The sequence below is a fragment of the Coprinopsis cinerea genome (assembly GCF_000182895.1).
Source record: "Coprinopsis cinerea okayama7#130 chromosome 4 map unlocalized cont3.4, whole genome shotgun sequence".
Lineage (NCBI taxonomy): Eukaryota > Fungi > Basidiomycota > Agaricomycetes > Agaricales > Psathyrellaceae > Coprinopsis > Coprinopsis cinerea.
The window spans coordinates 1,597,526-1,617,120 of NW_003307541.1; the positions used below are offsets into that span (position 1 = coordinate 1,597,526).

At 51.8% G+C, this 19,595-nt stretch overlaps 8 protein-coding genes across 8 annotated transcripts; 6 read left to right on the forward strand and 2 right to left on the reverse strand.

Annotated features, from left to right (window-relative positions):
- Positions 1-106: 106 nt before the first annotated feature.
- On the forward strand, positions 107-3,084 carry CC1G_10934 (hypothetical protein; the record flags this gene model as incomplete). The annotated part of the gene is made up of 6 exons (XM_001836101.1): positions 107-287; positions 340-1,457; positions 1,508-1,753; positions 1,806-1,998; positions 2,051-2,193; positions 2,254-3,084. 6 exons carry the CDS (start codon positions 107-109, stop codon positions 3,082-3,084), a joined length of 2,712 nt encoding a protein of 903 aa, XP_001836153.1.
- A 380-nt stretch (positions 3,085-3,464) lies between these two features.
- On the forward strand, positions 3,465-4,881 carry CC1G_10935 (hypothetical protein; the record flags this gene model as incomplete). The annotated part of the gene is made up of 6 exons (XM_001836102.1): positions 3,465-3,937; positions 4,012-4,280; positions 4,331-4,443; positions 4,494-4,551; positions 4,607-4,775; positions 4,836-4,881. The coding sequence occupies 6 exons, from the start codon at positions 3,465-3,467 to the stop codon at positions 4,879-4,881; spliced, it is 1,128 nt and encodes a 375-aa protein (XP_001836154.1).
- Positions 4,882-5,861: 980 nt separating this feature from the next.
- Positions 5,862-8,095, forward strand: CC1G_10936 (hypothetical protein; the record flags this gene model as incomplete). The annotated part of the gene is made up of 5 exons (XM_001836103.2): positions 5,862-6,210; positions 6,272-6,313; positions 6,374-7,447; positions 7,503-7,904; positions 7,969-8,095. The coding sequence occupies 5 exons, from the start codon at positions 5,862-5,864 to the stop codon at positions 8,025-8,027; spliced, it is 1,926 nt and encodes a 641-aa protein (XP_001836155.1). The 3' UTR covers positions 8,028-8,095.
- A 72-nt stretch (positions 8,096-8,167) lies between these two features.
- Positions 8,168-9,854, reverse strand: CC1G_10937 (C-14 sterol reductase; the record flags this gene model as incomplete). The annotated part of the gene is made up of 7 exons (XM_001836104.2): positions 8,168-8,234; positions 8,287-8,421; positions 8,529-8,634; positions 8,665-8,905; positions 8,957-9,172; positions 9,236-9,450; positions 9,503-9,854. 7 exons carry the CDS (start codon positions 9,852-9,854, stop codon positions 8,168-8,170), a joined length of 1,332 nt encoding a protein of 443 aa, XP_001836156.2.
- A 233-nt stretch (positions 9,855-10,087) lies between these two features.
- Positions 10,088-11,901, forward strand: CC1G_10938 (hypothetical protein; the record flags this gene model as incomplete). The annotated part of the gene is made up of 3 exons (XM_001836105.2): positions 10,088-10,146; positions 10,204-10,319; positions 10,380-11,901. 3 exons carry the CDS (start codon positions 10,088-10,090, stop codon positions 11,636-11,638), a joined length of 1,434 nt encoding a protein of 477 aa, XP_001836157.1. The 3' UTR covers positions 11,639-11,901.
- Positions 11,902-12,122: 221 nt separating this feature from the next.
- CC1G_10939 (acetate kinase) lies at positions 12,123-13,816 on the reverse strand (the record flags this gene model as incomplete). The annotated part of the gene is made up of 6 exons (XM_001836106.2): positions 12,123-12,191; positions 12,249-12,683; positions 12,743-12,973; positions 13,029-13,069; positions 13,123-13,307; positions 13,365-13,816. 6 exons carry the CDS (start codon positions 13,814-13,816, stop codon positions 12,123-12,125), a joined length of 1,413 nt encoding a protein of 470 aa, XP_001836158.2.
- A 365-nt stretch (positions 13,817-14,181) lies between these two features.
- CC1G_10940 (phosphoketolase) lies at positions 14,182-17,028 on the forward strand (the record flags this gene model as incomplete). The annotated part of the gene is made up of 9 exons (XM_001836107.1): positions 14,182-14,347; positions 14,404-14,577; positions 14,636-15,062; positions 15,114-15,635; positions 15,690-16,236; positions 16,289-16,353; positions 16,402-16,717; positions 16,771-16,933; positions 16,991-17,028. 9 exons carry the CDS (start codon positions 14,182-14,184, stop codon positions 17,026-17,028), a joined length of 2,418 nt encoding a protein of 805 aa, XP_001836159.1.
- A 246-nt stretch (positions 17,029-17,274) lies between these two features.
- On the forward strand, positions 17,275-19,402 carry CC1G_10941 (hypothetical protein; the record flags this gene model as incomplete). The annotated part of the gene is made up of 9 exons (XM_001836108.2): positions 17,275-17,305; positions 17,359-18,204; positions 18,259-18,264; positions 18,323-18,424; positions 18,495-18,597; positions 18,764-18,888; positions 18,959-19,022; positions 19,088-19,139; positions 19,194-19,402. The coding sequence occupies exons 1-9, from the start codon at positions 17,292-17,294 to the stop codon at positions 19,400-19,402; spliced, it is 1,521 nt and encodes a 506-aa protein (XP_001836160.1). The 5' UTR covers positions 17,275-17,291.
- Between the last annotated feature and the right edge of the window lie 193 nt (positions 19,403-19,595).

Below are 19,595 nucleotides of genomic sequence, written 5' to 3' on the forward strand. Positions count from 1 at the left end.
TGACCTGTAAATATCGCTGAAACTGGCCCGATATCGACGACTACTGCTCTATCTATGACAGCGCCGAAACTACAAGTTGACTGAACTCCCACATCTGCCGCCTCCAATGACAGTCAGCAAGCGAATGCGTCTCGATTCTCCTTCATTCGACGTTCACGATGCTGTTCCTGAAATACTGGCCGACATTGACACGGAGATTGCCCTGAGAGGTCGGCTAGAGGAGACACTACAAGGCAGAATTCAATGGGCGCTTTCGATGCAGAGTGCACTTCGGGCTGGGAGAACACGTATGTTTCATGCAAAGTGTCAGTCATGGACTCTTTTGACCTTTATTTTCAGAGAAGTCTGCTTCTGATGCTCAGGGTGGGTCTCAGAACCTCCAGAAACTTGCGACAGACACATTGGTCAACGTCGAATTACCATCCAGTATCCTTTTCGCCACAGCACCCAAGCCCGCTCCGGCAGCCCAACCCACAGCACCAGCGCCCTATCGTCGACCAGCACCCAGACCCAAACCGTTCGGACATCGTAGCAAAGGCAGTTTCCTCTTTGTTAACGCCCAAACAATAGGCGCAGGTTACGGAGCAAATGGGCCCCAATACCTTCTTCTCAAATGTCCCATCTGCTCCCGAACCGCCTTCTCGTCCCTCCAGGGATTGCTCAACCACGCCCGAATCACACATAGCATCGAGTACGGTACCCACGACGCGTGCATAAAAGCCTGTGCAGTCGAAGATCCCAGCATCAATCTGGACGATGGGATAGAAGTTGGGCTCGGCCCCTCTGGAGTGTTGCCTGGTCTGCAGACACTATTTCAGCGAGCAGTTGGCGTGGAACTGCCTGTCCTCCTTCCCGACGCCACCACGAAGCAGGAATCGGACCAGGCCACGGCCGATTCTGCTGAAAATGTCCATCCCGAGCCTTCTACCCTGGCTCAAACTCTTGGTATCCATGATGAAACGGCGGCATTAGCACCCTTCTTGGGAAAGGAAGCTCGCAGAAGGGAAATACGGGTTTATGACGAAGACACGCATGTTGACATTGGAAGCTACGGGAACACGTCGAAGGAAAGGCCTGCAAAGGCTGGCGCATGGAGAATGACTTTCGCCCAACGAAATGTTGCTGTCCTGGACGGCATAAACCCGGACATGGAAGTCGACCACGAACAAGAAAAGGAACCGGAGGCGACGCCGTTTAAGGACTCGACGAATATGGAGACTCATTCTCCAAGAGGCCAAGCGGAACTTGTTAACCTCCCTTCATCGTCGGGGAGCAGGTTTCATTTTACTGCTCGCATCTCGATTAGTGATCGCAATCTTTTTGTGGCTCCAGGTTTGCCTTCTAGCTTCACTCCTATCACCAGTGCATCCCTGTTTCTTACCTGCTCCTGTGCAGAAAAGCGCGCATGTCCTTCCCATACCCATAAATGGATGATCGGCGTGGAAAATCCGTCTTATGTATGTTTGAGTCTCTATCTTGGACCCCGGAATGCTCAGTCACGATTTAGGCGATCCCCCTGAGCAGTGTGCTGAAGTATATCAAAGTAACGCCTCTCTGCGAACCTGAAGACTTCGAACTTTCCGTGGACACCGCCGACAAGCCACCTTATGCCATAGTCGGTACCGCGAGGAAACCTTTCTTGGCCCGGGTGGAACTTGTCTTCAACGATGTGCTGAACACCGTAGACAGCGGAAAAGAACCGGAAAGTCAACCCAATCTCGAGCAAAGAATGGTGTTGGAGCACTGGGTAGACGTGCGTCACATTGACAATCTCCCATGAACGTTAATGACGGTGGATGCTGTAGCTCGACCAGTTCAGAACCTCTGGAGTAGTTCTTGGCGAGGAACAACTTGTGGACGCGGAGCTGGATCGGCGAACTGAAGTCAAACCAGCAGTTGTGCATTCTGCTTCTCTATCCTCGAAGGACCTTTGGAAGAATACACATCTCGACTCGGGGTCAACACCTTCAAGTGCAAAAGACACTGACGTCTCCCCAGGTGAGTCTGGCATTGTTATTCTTAAATAATCTGAAATAACTGGGTGGGATAGCATACTCCATCCTTCTAGAGCTTGTGCGGCAATACCCTTTAACATCGCACAACAAGGATCAGGCGGAATGCGTTCCCTATAGGCTGGTCTCATCTCGAGCTCGGTTTAAGAACCTTGTCGCTGGACGACAGCAAGCCATCAAGGTAAGTCATGCAAGTTTCTTCAGCCTCTTTTCCGCTCTGATAATGGCAATACCCTAACAGTGGGCAAGAGCTAGAGCCATAAAGGAAGCGTTCGAGTGTGCCTTGGAGGAAGCTCAGATGACGTGCCCCTCTATCTCCACTGCCGAATTGTTTCTATGGCTGCAAGAGAAGGAACAGGCACCCGGAGTGGAAAACGCTCATACAGTAGAGTCCGAGGATCCCATCAGGAAAGGACGTAAGGCAACAGACCAAGCTCATGAGGGTTGGTGTGGATTCTGCGGACTAGAACTCGTCTTGCATCAGCCATTGGAAAGACCTATCAAGCAAGAAGAGAACGAAGGCAGGCTTGGAGAGTGCCTTCTCAGAGCAAATGACACCCGTTCCCCGTGCGACATGTATCGAAACGTTCTGCTGCCAGGAATTAACGACATGGTGCTCTTCCGCCGCAGAAAAGAGATTGAACAACTTTCTGGAAAAGGGCAACCACTCCTCCAACTCTCTTCGGCGCAAAACATCCACCGACAATTAGTCCAATCAGTGGATCCGGGCTTGATTTCCCTTGTCAAGGATGTCCTCAGCGACATGGGTTTATCCACCTTCCAGACGACCGATCCTCATTCTACGCAATACCCCATCGATGGATACGGTTCACGAAGATCTGATGTCGAAGCCAGCATTGCACCGCATGCGCTTATCGCCTTAGCATTAAAGTGTTTCCTTCAAGATACCGTTCGCCAAGGGGTATCACAAGCCCTCAAAGAAAAAACTGTTGCGCTGCAACAACTCGCTTCTGGCTCCAGGAGAGGTTCCAAAAAGGGAGAGCTGCCTCCCAGTTTGCTCACCCCGCACCATATCTTGGCAGGAAACGGCTTGGCAGAAGGACGACTTTAGCTGTCCAGTTTGCGGCGGATTCTGTCTTCTCGGCACATAGCCGCAGGCTGTTGGAGGGCTTCTATGGCGCTCTTCGACGCTCAAGACCATAGTGTATTATCGTTACAGCAATATCGCCCTTCCTGCATGCTTCGAGCCACCCATACGAAGCACCAAAGGCGGAAGCTTCGTGACTCCATCCGATAGGGAAGGGAAGCCTACCATACAACAAACTCGTGCCCCGTGGTTCCTTTAGACTACTCGATCCAGGTCAATCTAATCAGCTTCAAGGTTGCAACGCGTTGGAGATTCCATATATAAACGCTTCATTCATCGACTGCATTCTCCAGTCACTCAGCAGGCCTGCGACGCTTCCACAATTCGTCTACTACACCTTCACAATGATGCTATCGCGACCTTTCCTTTATCTCCTCACTCTTGCCTTGGCATCTAACGCTTTCAAGTCCCATATTCTGCAAGCCAGGCATCAACACAACGTCGTCGCTCTTCAAGCTAGGTGTGCTCCAGGGCCTCACCGTTCCCCTGCTGAATCACTGGAGGTCCCGCCGTCTATCCCTGATGACCCCACGGAATCCAGCCCGAGCTCCGACCGCACTGTTACGATCGCATCTGACAACGCTCCTCTCAGCGACGGTGGAGTTGGGGACGATGACGGCGGAGATGGGGACGGAGAGCCTAGTTCAGGCGAAGGCCCCTCCGATCCTTCAGGTAGCTTGGTCGAAGATCGTGACTCGGACCCTTTGATCTCTGCCAAATCCGTAGCATCACTTACTCCCAATGGCATCAAAGCCGGTATCGCTGGTGGAGATGCCTATCCTTATCTCAAGGACCACATCGGCTGGTGGTATGACTGGTGCGTTCGCCTTCTAACTTTGCTCCACCGCAATCCATCCTTCATGGGCACAGTCGTACTGATTTTATAAACAGGTCCCCTAACCCTTCCAAGCCAGGCAGGCCAATTGCGGTTCCGATGCTCTGGGGAGGTGGTACCGCAGATGCCCAAGACGCCGCCCGTCTCGCCGCTTTCAAGAAGATCAAGAACGTTCCTCGATATGTCCTTGGCTTCGAAGAGCCGGACTGCCCACCAGGCTCAGGCTCAGCGGGGATGTCAGTAGACGCAGCAGTGTCAAAATGGGAGGCATACATCGCTCCAATGAAGCAGAAGGGTGCTTTATTGGTGAGCCCATCGATGTGCAGTAAGTTGTGATCGGTTTGTCAAGATTATGGTCTGATTGTTTGGCCACAGAGCAAGCGGACGAAACCTGGCTCGCGGAATTTCAGAAAAAGATTAGAACGCCGTGGGATATCACTGCCATCCACGTCAACAAGAATAACCTAGCAGGCGTGAAGAAGGACATTGTAAGCATAGTACCCACCGGCATGACATCCCTGAGCTCACTTCCTATCAGGACCATTACCTTCGTTACGGCAAACCTATATGGGTAACTGAGTTTGCTTGCGTGAATGGTACGCCCTCGCCTGGTGGCCTCGTTTGCCTGTCGTGTTGATTTCATGATGGCAGATAACCCCAATTTCGTTCCGTGCACCAACCAAGCCGAAATTGACCGTTTCATCAATGAGATCGTTCCTTATCTCGAGCGCCACCCAAAGGTATACGCCTACGCGTACAGCAACGGACTGGGATTAGGAAACAAGTGGCCCTTAACTACTCCCGGAGACAATAAATTAACGTATGTGTTACCTCTCTACATCCCTTGCCTTGATCAATCGAAACTGACTCTCATCGTCAGCCCATCCGGGAGGACATACCTTGCTGCCATCAGCAAGTTCCACTGATTGCGTGAAATTGAAACGACGATGTCTCTCCTCTTCGCATCCCCGTTTGACACGGACACGGCGGCCGTAATTTAACGGATTTACTTCTTAGGACTCATTATCCTTCTAATGACTCTCAACTTTGTCTTTGGTTGCAACCTCTACAAATACTACGAACGTCGAACAGCGATCTTAGCGTACGACGCGGTTATAGAACTCGCTTCTCCTGCCTTTGGTGTATTCGGTGTACTAGTGTTCCGGAAAGCTTTAGTTCAAACTACATGAGCTCTCGGTGCGGTGATCAACGGTGGGTCCCATTTCTCCTCGATGTGACTGAGGTTCGACTCTGCAGTAGTTGCAGAAGAGGACACACCGAAGGCCCCTGAGATACGCCGAGGTCGTGATAGGTGCAGACGGTGTCCTTGAAAGAGCCATCGACTTGGCTTGTGATTATCACCCTGGAAACACTATTCGACGGGGCTGACTCCTTTATCCGTGGTGATGACAGGTCTTTCCTCTGTGAAGACATGCTCAATGTCACGCAGCGCAACTTGTCTTTTTGTTGTGTGTGGTCTTAAGGCACAGTACATTATCATATCGGCTTCATGCACATGTACATTGACGTCCACGCGGCGTCTTCCTACACTGTACACAGTCGTCTTTTCAGCCACGCGACGCGTTTAGGCCTCCCACCACTCATTTAACTTCCTTTTAAGGCAACCGAGTATCCTTCTGCAGCCGAGTGCCGTCCAGATTGTGCTTTTTCCCCAGCTCCCCAAGTGCTACCACGACGAAATAGAGGTTGCATCTCTACAACCACCATCTCTTGAGTCGGTCATGCCTGTAATTTTTGGCTCGTGCGATTGGCTTCTATTGGCTTGTCTCAAAAATGGAATTGATCGGAGATCACCGCCCTGGTTCTTTGAAGCTATATAATTGTTCCTGACCTGTTCCTTCCTTTCGTTCTCTCCACCACCACTCCAACTCCCCAAGACTTTACCATGGGTGACTACATACAGCGCCTCACGCGACTCAAAACAGAGCTGGAATCCTTTCAGCGCGGGGTCGAGGATCGTCTCAATGCAGAAGAGGAGCTGGACCAAATCCAGAAAGAATACACTCAAATCCTTTGTCGCATCGTTGCTGTCGTCGACGAAGCTGAAGCTTCCAACGCTGACAATCTCGAACAGGTGGTAATGACCACCGATGACATCTTGGAGTTTGCAGTCGGCTTCGCGTACGAAGACTTTGAAGCCTTGGCGGGCGATATGCTTTTTGAGGAAATGGCCTCGTTTGCTCACAGCGAACAAAGACCTGTTTTGGGAGAAGAGGGCTTCAATGCACGAAACGGTAGCCTCTTTCAAGTTTATTACTTGCCACCGCTGAAGCTCAGCTCGCTTCCTTCTTATAGTGCTCGGTCAAGGCAAACTCGACCTAATGCTTCAATTCATGGGTAAGTCTATGGTCTTCTCGCACTCCATAGTAACCCTGCTAAAGTGAACCTGTTATTCAGTACAGATGGGTTTGGTACCATCTCAACGAGAAATAAAGCTACCACCCGGTTTCGAACCTCCCAAATCATGGAAAGCCACCCCACGGCCGCATACGCTCTCTACTCCCTGCGCTAGGTTCTCTGACAACCTGGGACCAATCGATTTCCCGCTTGACAAGACACGCGCTCTTTGCGTCCTGCAAGCTCGCTGCGAAGTTACAAACGACGAAACACCCGAGTCAGGGTCTTCCACCATGGCCTCCGACGGAAAGGGCTTCGTCGTTCGCATGGCGGGAGGATGGAAGAACCGCGATCCATTGGTCTACTTCCGGTCCTTCGACGACGCGTTCCAGCAGGCCGATGGAATGATCGAACCCGGTCTATGCAGCCTCGTTGATGACGTCGCTTTCAATCACGAAAGATTCATTGTAGCAGCCGCAGACGACGATAGAATCAAGACCTACACTCGCTCCCAAACAGGGACGTCGGGAAACGTCAAGATGCTCCCTCTCCACACAATCAACACGCGAGAATTTACTGGCCCTCTCGCCTTTTTCTCCAACAACCGACTCGTTCGTTGCGGTAAAGGGAAACTAGGTGTCTGGAATCTCGATGAACTCGCCACGCACGGCCCTTCCGGGAAGAAAATCATTGGTAAACAGATGGATCCTGAGGACATCGATACATGGCGAGACTTTTACGACGACGAAATAGAGCTCTCCACCGGAACGTCCAAACCATCCACGACTCTACCACTCTCAGTTGACTACTCAATCAGCGAATGGCACCCATATCCCTCCAGGGACGGCGTCATGCTCTGCGCGTCCGACTCTCGCGCTAGTGACGAACGAAAATTCCGCTGTCATGCTCTGGACATTGAGCACGGCGGACAAATCGTCACTCGATACCTCGGAATCGGAGGAGAAGCACATTCATTCTCGACGAGCAAGGGCGATCCTGACCTTTTCTCCGTTTGCGCTTCGGACGGGTACACGCGCCTCTTTGATCCCAGGCACCCGCTACCCGTTATGACCATCAAATCATCCGTCGAATCCAGTTCTTGCGCTGCCCTGTGTCATCCTGACGGAGTTCCCCGTGCGTACCCACTTCTCTCGTTGAACATGATATCCCATCCAATATTCGTTTTTAGTTCTGTTCGTTGGTGGAGGTAAAGAAGAATGCATCAAACTCTGGGATCTACGCTCCAGAACCCCAGTCTACGAACTCGCAACAGGGAACAATGCAGTTATGGGTCTCGCTTGGGACGACCAGCACGACCAACTTTTCGCCATCACTTCCTGCTCTTACATGGACAGGATGGGCGAGCGATATGGCTACCGACGAGCGAAAATTCCCAAAGGGTTCCGCGAGACTGGGAATACCACTCTTGCTTCGGTTGAAGACGAAGACATGGAGGACGATGACGATGACCTAGAGGACGACAATTCGGATGACGACTTTTACGACTATGATGAGTATCGATGGCCAAAGGATGCTCACCACTCAGAGGATTACTTTGGACACATCTTCGATTTGGGAAGTCATAACATCCGTGAGTGTACACCCCACCTTTACCCCACCTTTTTCAAGCAGTTTCCCGACCCTTGTCAAACCAGTCCGCTATCAGTTCAAGCACGATGCCGACAAGAGCATTGTTCCTCAATGGAACATCTAGTCCCCTTGTGCATTTCCTCACCCTTACCCTGTACATATGTAACACAACGTACATCCACCTCAAGTCCAAAGCAAGCAAAGGGTCCCCTCATTGCGAAAGTCGAATCATTAACATCCAGCACGCAGTAAGGCGGCAAGCAATTAGTAAATGTAAGGGAAGATCTTGTAAGGGACCTTTTTCTTGTACTCGAGCCAGTCATCGCCGTATCTTTACACGTCTCGTCAGTACCAAATTGACAACGAAATGAGGAGTGACTCACTTGGCATGGCAAGCCTCATCGTCCCGATTTTGTCGGTGGAGGAGGAGAATGGTGAAGTAGATGGGGTAGAAGTAGGTGACGGGAGTGTTGAAGCCTGTGGGCAGACTCCATGCGAGGGCCATGATGAGGTCACCGCTATAGATCAAAACGCGTTTGGGTTGAATTGTATTGAAGCAATGAGGGAACGCGCAACACGTGGTTAGCAACTGATAAGACACGTAAAGGTGAAAGTTGCAACGCACAGGTAGTTGGGATGCTGGCAGAGTCCCCACCATCCAGAAATCAACAACTTGGTTCCGCGCTTCGTAGGCATCCATTTCAAGTCTATCCAAGCATCGTCATTTCGAGCTACGCGACTAATGAGTGAAGACAACGTACTCTTGGGGTTCTTTCCGTTCCTGAAATCGTTCTTCTCGCCGTTGGAGTCTCTAAAGATGTAGTAACCAAGGAGGTTGGTAAGGATGATGGCGATGGTTGCGGGGATACCGAGTTCAATAGGGTGGAAGGCGAGGTATCGGGCTTGAATGGTATAGACGAACGGAACCCAGGCCAAGTCACCAACGGACAACATGAATCCGAAGCCGTCGCTGACGATGTCCATGGTTGTGAAGACCGCCGGCTACACCGCGTTTCAGACAGCGCCCGGGAAAGGAGATAGAGAGAAACGCACCTCGTTGTAGAGCGCATCGGCAACATACCAGGTCTCAAAGGCGAGAACCAACCACATGGAATCGGTGACATTATGGAAGCCTCCCCTCCTGACCGCCTGCTCGCAGACCATGCTGATGTTGATGAGAACCCATAGGATAAGGCCAGGTCGGAGCTCATTGAAGGACTTGATGTCGAAAGAGCCGATGGAGGGGTTGAGTTCGCGTCCAATGAACCACTGGGAAATAACAAATATGACACGATATAAGCGAGCGCCGAGAGAAAAAGACAGAAAACTCACGTCATAGATAAAGTTGCCCGAGTTTCCACCAAGGGCGAGGAGCCGTCCCGGGCGGAAAGACATGACATAGACAAAGACGGCCTGGATGAAGGAGTTGATCAAGGCGGCGGTGACAAACCCAACCCATTTGGTGTAGATGAAGGTGAAGGATTCGGGGCCGTTGCGCAAGATCCAGCCAGTGGTGATACCCATTGCCAACAAGAAGGTTGAAAAGGCTACATGCGAATGAGCAAGGGACGTGTTTAAAGACAATGCCACCAGACACACCATTGATTTTATACTTTTTCTTTTCACCAGTTCTGAGGGTGGTTCCTTCTATCCAGTCGCCAGGGAGAATGGCCCAGGATCCGACGCAGAACGCGTACCAAGCGGCGTAGATGAGCGCTGCTTCCTGGTCATAGAGACTCTTCCAGAACTCGATGTCGGAAACGGCGGCGACGACGCGTTCAGGGACGGTGGCAAGGGGCGGTGGGCAACCTCCTGAAGTTTCGTTGCAGCCAAAGTAGAGGGCGTAGAGCATAAATGGGACGCCGATACTGACCAGGGTTGCCCCCGGTGGTCCCAAGAACTCATAAGAGGTTGTTTTTGGGTTGAGGACTGCGTTGTCCTTTGAGGCCATGGCGGTCGCGTTGCAAAGAGCCGTCTCTCGTTCAACTGGCACGACATTCATTCCATGTTTGATCCGCGTCGGATACAGCAGGTTGTTCCCACGATGGCTTGACATACACCGACAGAGTCTCCCCCTAAAAGGGACTACAAGGGCTTTAACGAATCTAAACGAAACCCATGAATGAACTCGTCATCTTATAAACTACAAACCTTGGCCCTCTTTCTTCTCTATGAACGATCATCATGAACCTCGCTCAGCGACTCAATGAACTCGCCCAAGCAAACTCTGATGGTCTTCTCAGGTAATTTACTATCCACATTGCCCCTACAATCACATACTAAACCGTAGTAATCTTCAGCGACGACGAATACCGCCTGCTCCGCCAAAGCGCGTTTGAACAGTACTCGGAACCCCTCGTCATCCCAGTCGAGAAACCAGTAGGACCGGCCGTGCCTGTCGTCCTCGTCCGCAGTGGTACGTGCAGCATGCCGTGTTCATTGAATAACCCTTACGTTACCCCCTCCCCCTTGGCAGGCTCCCAACACAAATCATCGTCTCCCGCCAAACCACAGCCCATCGAAACCACCCCCTCCAAGCTAACCACCTTCATACGACGCGCAGCGGGTCGCAATGCATCTCGTGAACGCCCTTCGACAGCTGGAGCACGCTTCCACGACCCCACACCAAGTCCGACACCACAAGACCCATTCACACCAGCCAAACGCGGTCTGATTCCCCGCATCTTCCACAAGAAACCACACGATCTATCCCCCCTCCAGACAAACTTTACTCCAAAATTTATCACTACACTCGCGGTTCAGTCACCTCTCTCCACTGCCAGCACGTCACCTCCTACTCCAAACCGATTAAAATCCAAACTCTCCGCGTTCACGGCAGCGCGTAAACTCGCTCAGGCCCCCGTCCCCAACTCTCCTGTAGCATCAACAGGTAGCAATGGATCCTCCAACGACAACCCAGCAACAAGCAAAGAAATCCGGGATATGGTTCTCTCAACCGAGGCCGAACTCGAGAGACTCGTCGACGCCTTCGACGCGCTCGAGCAAGGCGTAATACGGCGAATCAAGAAACGTAACGCGAGGAGACTTCCAGCAGTCACTCCTCCAAACGTAAATGTCCTACTCGAAGGTCGCGATTGGCGGGGCGAATTAAAGCACCACCGAATGTCGCCATCCGTGTCTACCCCTCTCTTTGATCCCAGAACGCGTTCGTCTTCCTTCAACTCGCCCGCTGCCATCGCCCCCTCTTTATCGATGCCCCGGTATATCACACTCGAACAGCCACCCCTCACAAGCGACAGACTCTCGGTTCACTCGGGGCACTCCGATCGCACTTCTTTCTCCTTCTCTCACTCCAGATCTATACCCTCCCTCCCGAAACAAACGACCTCACCAAGTAGCCCTCTTTCCCCGCACTTCCGAAGTCCACCTCCTAGCTCTCTCAAGCGCAAGGCATCACTCTCGTCCGTCTCCTCCCGGGGAACAAGTGCATTCTCAGCACTCGGTGGCCGATTCGGTGCTGCATCAGCAACTCAGCTACCCCTGTCTCCCTCATCCCAATCCCACGTACGCGGAGGTTCCACAGACGACGACTCGCTCATCCTGCTAGACGGACTTAATCTGACGGACGACGATCCTGACCAGGACCATCTTACCGAACTGAACGAAATACGCCAACGCAAGAAGGAAGTCATCGCTCGGTATGCACAACGCATCGAATACCTCAAGGCTAAACAGAAAGGCGCCGAACTGCACGAGAAGTTACTTCGCAAGTGAATACATCTTGGACCTTTTTCTCGGTTTCCGTCCGGAATTTGATTTTCTCTGGTTTCTTGTTTCTTAACCGGCCCCCGGATTTCACAGTTTACCCTGGTCCTTGGTCATCCTATCCTTTCGGTATCCCCTAATGTCGACCACACTGACATGAAACATCATCCATCGTATCGGCAGCGACCATTCCTCTTTTCCTCCTCGGGTTTCCTATTCCATTCCATTCTTTTTCGCTTTTGGGTTCTCGGGTCGATTCTACACTACTTCTCCCCTCCGCGTTCTTAACCCCGACATCATGTCTACGTTCGCCAGACACGCTTCTATTACTATTATTATGTGTACGCTGTATAATTGTTCGTCCCGTACTGTCCATATGGTCCTTACCGTCCTTATTGTCTCCCCCTGATCGAGAGCACTCCAGTGTATGTGCATCCTGTATGTACTAGTACTTGTCGAATGGTGCATTTTTACATGTTGTTGTAGTAGCCTTTCATCCCGTCGAAGAATGCTGCTTCTCCCAACGCGAGGTATCAGATGCACAATCGTTCGCCATTTCAAACTGCCAAAATTGCGTTAATTCAGTTCATCCCTTGAACAATTCAAGGCCAAACCATACCTGTTCATCCGTATGACACACCAAAATCCTCTTCTTCCTCTGCTCGCCCTCGACACCAAGCGAGATTTCACTCCCCTCCTCCGAAACCTGCACGACTTCCACACTCCCATCCGCACTCCCATTCCTCTCCCCATCCAACCGTTGATACCCCAAACACCTCACCCTCCTCCCAACCACCTCCCGCAACTCCACACTCCTCTCACCAATCCCACCAGCAAACACCAACGCGTCCACTTGTCCTTCCAACTTCAAATGATACGAACCGATGCAATTGAGTATGGCGTCTACGAACAGATCGAATGCCAGTCTGTTCGGGTTCCTCGAGGAAATCGTCGGATCGGGATTGGACAACTCCGCTTTGGAGGAAATGGTGGCAAAATCGGTGGTACCTGTCATGGCTTTCCACCCAGAGTCTTTGTTGAGGATTTCCTCCGCCTACACCCCCACCGACGCCTGGTAAGCTTCAACAGGGCGAATAGACAGACTCGACGTACCAACGACACCCCGACATGCGCAGCAGATTTAGGATCATGCGTGATCCTCCCTGCGCGATTGGTATAATGGAAGATCAAGCTTGGGTCGATGGCGCCTGAACGCGTTGCACCGGGCAGACCGCTCAAAGGTGTTAGACCCATCGACGTGTCCAGAGATTCACCGTTCTTTATAGCACAAGCTGAGGCTCCAGAGCCCAAGTGCAGAGCGATGAGGTTGAGCTCTTCGGGAGGCTATTAGAGAAAAAGATGTGAGAAGAGGGACGTGATGCGAGCATCGAAAGCTTACCTTGCCTAGATGCTTCGCCACAGCTCGAAGGATATACGAGTCTGCAGATTCCAAAGGTTAATAGGACCCTTTTACACCGTAAATCTGTACTCACAGCTCAGCCCGTGGAATCCATATTTCTTCAATCCTCTCTTCTCCGCCACCTCCTGTTTGATCGCGTAACTCGCGATATGTGGTGGGATGGGTCGATGGAACGTGGTGTCAAAGTACGCAATAGACTTTGCATTGGGCAAAGCCTTGATACAGGCTTGGATCACAGAGAGAGCAGCCCCGTTATGCCTAAGCCAAGGCAGTCAGCATCCCAACCTTTCGTGCCACGGGGTAAGGGAGACATACAAAGGCGCCAAATCCGACAGATGTTCGATATCATGATACGACTCCTCCGTGATGACGACCGGGTCGTGATAATCCCCACCATGCACAACCCGATGGCACACCCATCCAATCCTCTCCTTATCAATCGACGCCACCTCCTTCAAGCACCCCAAGAACCATTGGAAAGCCGTTTCATGGTCTTTCACTTTGTCTCTCCCATCCCCCTCTTGTCCCAGCCCTGGATCCTGCTCCTTCTTATTCGCCTTGTCATCAAACGAGCTCCTACTCTTGAATACCGCCTTAACAGGCGGAGACATAATCGAGCTGATAGAGCAGTTCAGAACAAATTCGACAGAGCGGCCGCGTTCCTTCGCGACCTCGGGGTCGAGCGTCGTGAAGAGTGTGATTTTGAGCGACGAAGAGCCTGCATTAGCCGCCAAAATCAAGTCTCGTCGTGGTTGGTCAGAGGACATGGTTCGCTGGAAAGTCTACTGAGAAGCGGTAATGCTTCCAACTTGTTGATATACCATCCCATTTCTCGGTTTCTTGGATGTTGGTTCATGATCAACGTCATGTTCAGACCAAGTTTCGATTTCGACCTGACGTCATGTCGCGTGGATTTCAATTTCCGATGAGATGCCGTCGCAGCCGTGGGCGCTTCTTCCCTTCGGAGCTCAAACTTGACTTTTATCCTCTCCCCTTTTCGCAGCGCTCCACGATTCGCGCCAATCTGTTACCTGTTTATGACGTCGAAAATGGGACTCGTAACAGGGTTACACCCTGCTTGGAATATAACAAGCTCTATCTTCTCTTGCCACTGAGCGATTCGTGAACCACGATGCCAGGACAACAACTGTCAGAACCAAATCCTCCTCCAGGACCTTCGCACCTCCCTGACTCGACGTTGGACTATGTTGTCAGGCTGGATACGAAAAATTATCTTCCAGAGGATGAGCTGAAAGGACTTCAACTGTTTCGGAGGGCAGCGGACTACATAGCTGCAGGTGCGATTGTCCTGCAGCCAACACCCGAGAAGTAAGAGACTGACCTACCTTCGCAGCTATGATTTTCCTCAAGAACAACGTCCTCCTAGAAGAGAAGCTGTCCCAAGAGAACATTAAGCCGCGTCTACTTGGGCACTGGGGAACATGTCCAGGCCTCACACTAATCTACGCACACCTCAACCGCATCATCCGCAACACAGGACAAGATACCCTCTTCGTCGTCGGTCCAGGTATGTTCCTTGCCTGACGACTCACCTGGCCCTATTCACGCTTACTCCATCCGCACAGGCCACGGTGCACCCGGTATCCTATCCAGCCTCTGGCTCGAGGACTCCCTCAGCGTCTTCGAACCTTCCATGACCCGTGACCGCCCCGGCCTCACAAAGCTCATCTCGCGCTTCAGCGCCCCCGGTGGGTTCCCCAGCCACATCAACGCCGAAACACCTGGCGCAATCCACGAAGGTGGGGAGCTGGGCTATGCACTGAGCGTCTCCTTCGGCGCTGCAATGGACAACCCGGACCTAGTGGTTGCGTGTGTTGTAGGGGATGGAGAAGCAGAGACGGGTCCGACGGCTGCTGCGTGGCATGGGACCAAGTTCTTGGACCCGGCAGAGTCTGGAGCTGTTCTTCCTATCCTGCATCTCAACGGGTTCAAGATCTCGGAGAGGACAATTTTTGGCGTTATGGATGATAAAGAGATCAATTCTCTCTTCAGGTTAGTGTTCCTCACTTATCCAAAGTTCTGCAGCGGTTCACCTGAATACAGTGGATACGGATACCAAGTCCGCATCGTTTCTGAATTGGACAACCTCGATAATGACCTTGCGGCCTCGATGGACTGGGCTATCTCCGAGATCCACAAGATCCAAAAAGCAGCGCGCTCAGGCAAGCCTATCCCCAAACCTCGCTGGCCATTGCTCGTGGTCCGTACTCCCAAGGGCCTCGGAGCACCCCATTCGATTCACGGCTCCTTTATCGAAGGGTCGTTCCACTCGCACCAGGTTCCGTTGCCGAATGCTGCGAAAGATAAGGAGGAACTCAAGGCGCTTGAGGCTTGGCTGGAGTCGTACAAACCCGGAGAATTGTTCGACGAGAACGGTGCCCCTCGACCTGAAGTTCTAACCATCATTCCGCAAGCCAACGCAAAGAAGCTTGGACAGCGCAAGGAAAGCTACGGCGCGTACATCCCACTTAAGATCCCCGACTGGAGGCAGTTCACCGTCGACAAAGGAAGTGAAGAGAGCTGCATGAAATCAGTTGGGAGGTTCCTCAAGCAAGTCATTGTCGAGTAGGTCCCCCCTGCCCACAGCACCGCATTCCAGAATACTAATTCATCCACCAGCAACCCCAAAACATTCCGAATTTTCTCCCCCGATGAACTATCCTCCAACAAACTCGACGTCGTCCTCGACGAAACGCGACGCAACTTCCAATGGGATATCGGCGGCAAAGGCGGGCGCGTAATCGAGATTCTCTCCGAGCACACTTGCCAGGGTATGCTTCAAGGCTACACCCTCACAGGCCGCACAGGGCTTTTCCCCTCATACGAAGCATTCCTTGGAATCATCCAAACCATGATGGTCCAATATTCCAAGTTCATCAAAATGGGCTCAGAAACGAAATGGCGCCAGCCTCACGGATCGCTCAACTACATCGAGACATCCACATGGGCAAGACAAGAACATAACGGCTTCTCGCACCAGAACCCGGCGTTTATCGGCGCAGTGTTGAATTTGAAACCAAAGTTTGCGAGGGTGTATTTGCCGCCGGATGCGAATTGCTTTTTGTCGACGGTAGCGCATTGTTTGAGGGCGAAGAATTATGTGAATTTGATGGTTGGGAGTAAGCAGCCTACGCCGGTTTGGCTGAGCCGCGAGGAGGCAGATAGGGTGAGTATGTCGATGGCTAGAACTGGTCTTTTGTGATTTACCTCCCTGTTAGCACTGCATCGCCGGTGCCTCCATATGGAAGTTCGCCAGCGTCGACGAAGGACTTGACCCGGACGTGTAAGCACTATTTCTCTTCTACTCGACCAACCTTAACGATACACTCAGCGTGCTCGTTGGCATCGGCGTCGAAGTGACGTTCGAAGTTATCGCTGCAGCTGCGCTACTCCGGAAGCACGTCCCTGAGCTTCGGGTACGCGTCGTAAACGTGACAGACCTGATGATTCTCGGGGCCACTGGCACGCACCCTCATTCTCTCAACGACGAGGCTTTCGACACGCTCTTCACAAAGGACAGACCTGTGCACTTCAATTACCACGGATACCCCATCGAATTACGTGGATTGCTGTGGGGTCGACCGAACATGGAGCGGATTACCATCGAGGGTTATCGGGAGGAGGGAACCACAACTTCTCCATTCGACGTGAGTAGAATTTACGTCTCCAAGCACCGACTGCTTACCATTGACCTTTGCAGATGATGCTCTGCAACCACACGTCTCGTTACGACGTCGCTGTGGCGGCACTCCGTGGTGGAGCCAAGAATAACCCCAAAGTAGCTCTCGTCGCCCATGAAATGTCCAGCTACTTTGAACACATGGCAAGAAAGGAGAAGGACTATATCTTGGCCGAGGGCAAAGGTGCGTTTTGCTTACTCTCCATGGCCTGCACAGTCCTGATCAGAGGCCTGCCCGTAGATCGCGATGATATGTTTGAAGTTCCCAAGTTTGATTAGCTGAAGGATAACGCTGTACAATGGCAGTTAGAAACATAGACATTGCGTGTATTCGTACCAAAGCCTGTAGTATACATACTGTCGCGGTCGGGAGGCGCATCAGCACCATCAGATGCGCCTACGATTTAATCATACACGTGATCGCGCGCTTGCCGCGAGTCGCGTTTGTCTGGTTCTGAATTCTTGTCTTTCACTTTCACCCAAGGCGCTTGACCACCCACACTTTCTGAAAGGCCGGGACATAATATCAACCTCCGGAACCAATGGCTTTCTCAGGGTATGTTTTCTTTCTCTGAATGCCCGGAATCTAAACTCACGATGAATGCACAGATTTGGCGCTAAGCCTGCTGGTTCAGGTCTCTTTGGTTCTTTCGGCCAACAGCAGAGCACCCAACCGACTGGAGGCCTCTTCGGTCAGCCCCAACAGCAACAGCAGCAGCCACAGCAGTCCACAGGCCTCTTCGGCCAACAACAAAACACAACGAGTGGTGGCGGTCTCTTTGGTCAACAGCAGCAACAACCTCAGCAGCAACAGTCGGGCGGATTGTTTGGGCAATCGACAACGCAGCAGAACCAGCCATCGACGGGGTTATTTGGACAGACGCAGCAGCAACAACCATCGACGACGGGAGGTGGATTGTTTGGGAACACAGGGACGCAGCAGACGGGAGGGGGGTTGTTTGGAAATACGGGTACTTCTGGGCAGCAGCAGCAAAGTGGAGGACTCTTTGGGAACACTAGCACCACCAGTGGTCAGACAGGCGGAGGATTGTTCGGAAATACTTCCAATACCACGACCGGCCAAACAGGCGGAGGACTCTTTGGAAACACCTCCAACACGACCACTGGTCAAACCGGTGGAGGACTATTCGGCAACACCAGCAACACTACAACTGGGGGTGGACTGTTCGGTAACACCGGAACAACAACTGGTCAGACTGGTGGTGGGCTGTTCGGTAACACCAGTAACACGACTGGACAGACTGGAGGTTTGTTTGGGAACACGAGTACCACCGGACAAACGGGTGGGGGCCTATTTGGCAACACGAATACTCAGCAACAGCAGTCTGGAGGTGGTCTCTTCGGAAGTACAGCGCCTTTACAAGGCCAGGCTACCCAGCCTGCCGGAGGCTTCGGTGGATTCGGGTTGAGCAAGCTGCCTTCGCAGACACAACAGTGAGTCCCACTCCTCAGTCAAAACATTCGATCAATCTAATTTAATTCAATCAGATTTGGGTACGTTCCTTATCTATGGTCACTGGAGCTCACCAGAGTAACGAAGCTTGTGATCTAGAGCATCTACCGCAGCACAACAAGGAAATGCACCCCTCATGACGAAATCCACTAAATTTAATGATCTCCCTGAAAACGTGCGCCAAACACTGGAAGCTCTCGAGTACGCATTTCCAGTACACTATCCTTTCCGTCCATCCGAATCTTTAACATACGGTGCTGCCACTTCTTAGCAATCATATCCAGGGCAGAGTGCAGATTAGTAAAGACCTACATCAACGCAAGCTCGGTGAAGAGCCTACCAAGGGTCAAGCCTCGATAAAGCAGTTGCACAAGGTAACGTCCCTTGTTCTCTTTTCTGCAATTACACCTTCCTCTTCCGCTCGTCCACTTTCCCGGTCCCGACGTGGGATGTACGTACAGGCTAACTGAGGCGCCGCCGGTAAATTAGGAACTGATAGATATCGCGACGACGATTCGAAATGATTCCCATACGACTCAGGATCTGAAGGGCAAGGTCGACCAGACGATCCAGGATGCACGCGTCATGGCTTCAATCATCGATGCGTTCCGTAACCCGCAGAGTGGGAACACTGCGCTCAAAGATCACGCCAATTTCCCCCTAGAGTGAGAGATCCCAGTACTTTTGTTCTCACTGATTATTGCTGAAACGCGAAATGCCTCGCTCTACTACTAGGTACTTTACCCGAATCGCCGATCAAATGCGCGAGAGGTTGGTGTGGTACAAGACGACAATCGAGGTCTGTTCCCCTTTCTGATTTCCCCAGAGACGCATCTATGATCCTTACACTTGACGATTCCACAGCAAATCGAGCGCAAGTTGTTGTCTTCGTCTGGGCAATCTCAGACTCCACAGGGTTGGTTATAATCATTTGTTTTTTGCAAATCTTTTCTCACTGTTGTCTACCCAGGTATTGTTGCGACCCTCCAAGCCCAACACGCGACCTTCCTCGCATTGGCCAGTAAAACAGCCGCCTTGGACGCGGAAGTGCAGAAGATCAAAGTGTTGTATACGCAGCTATGGCGGGCCAAGACAGGGAGTGTCAGGGATCCTTTTAACGATACTCCGAAGACATCAGAAAAGGCAGATTTCGGAATGAGTACTCTCTCTGTTCGATAAAGATACTCTGCTTTTTTGTTTTTCGAATTCTGTTCCTCCGATTCGTCCAGTCCTGTTGCACCTGCTTAGTCCTTCTGTGAAATGATATCCTGATATCCATCGTCCAATTGTTCCGGTCGGTATCCTCAGTGGTAGTGATCGTATAGCGCCGATATTTTTTCAAACATCCACGTCGCGTGTGGAAAGGGGGATA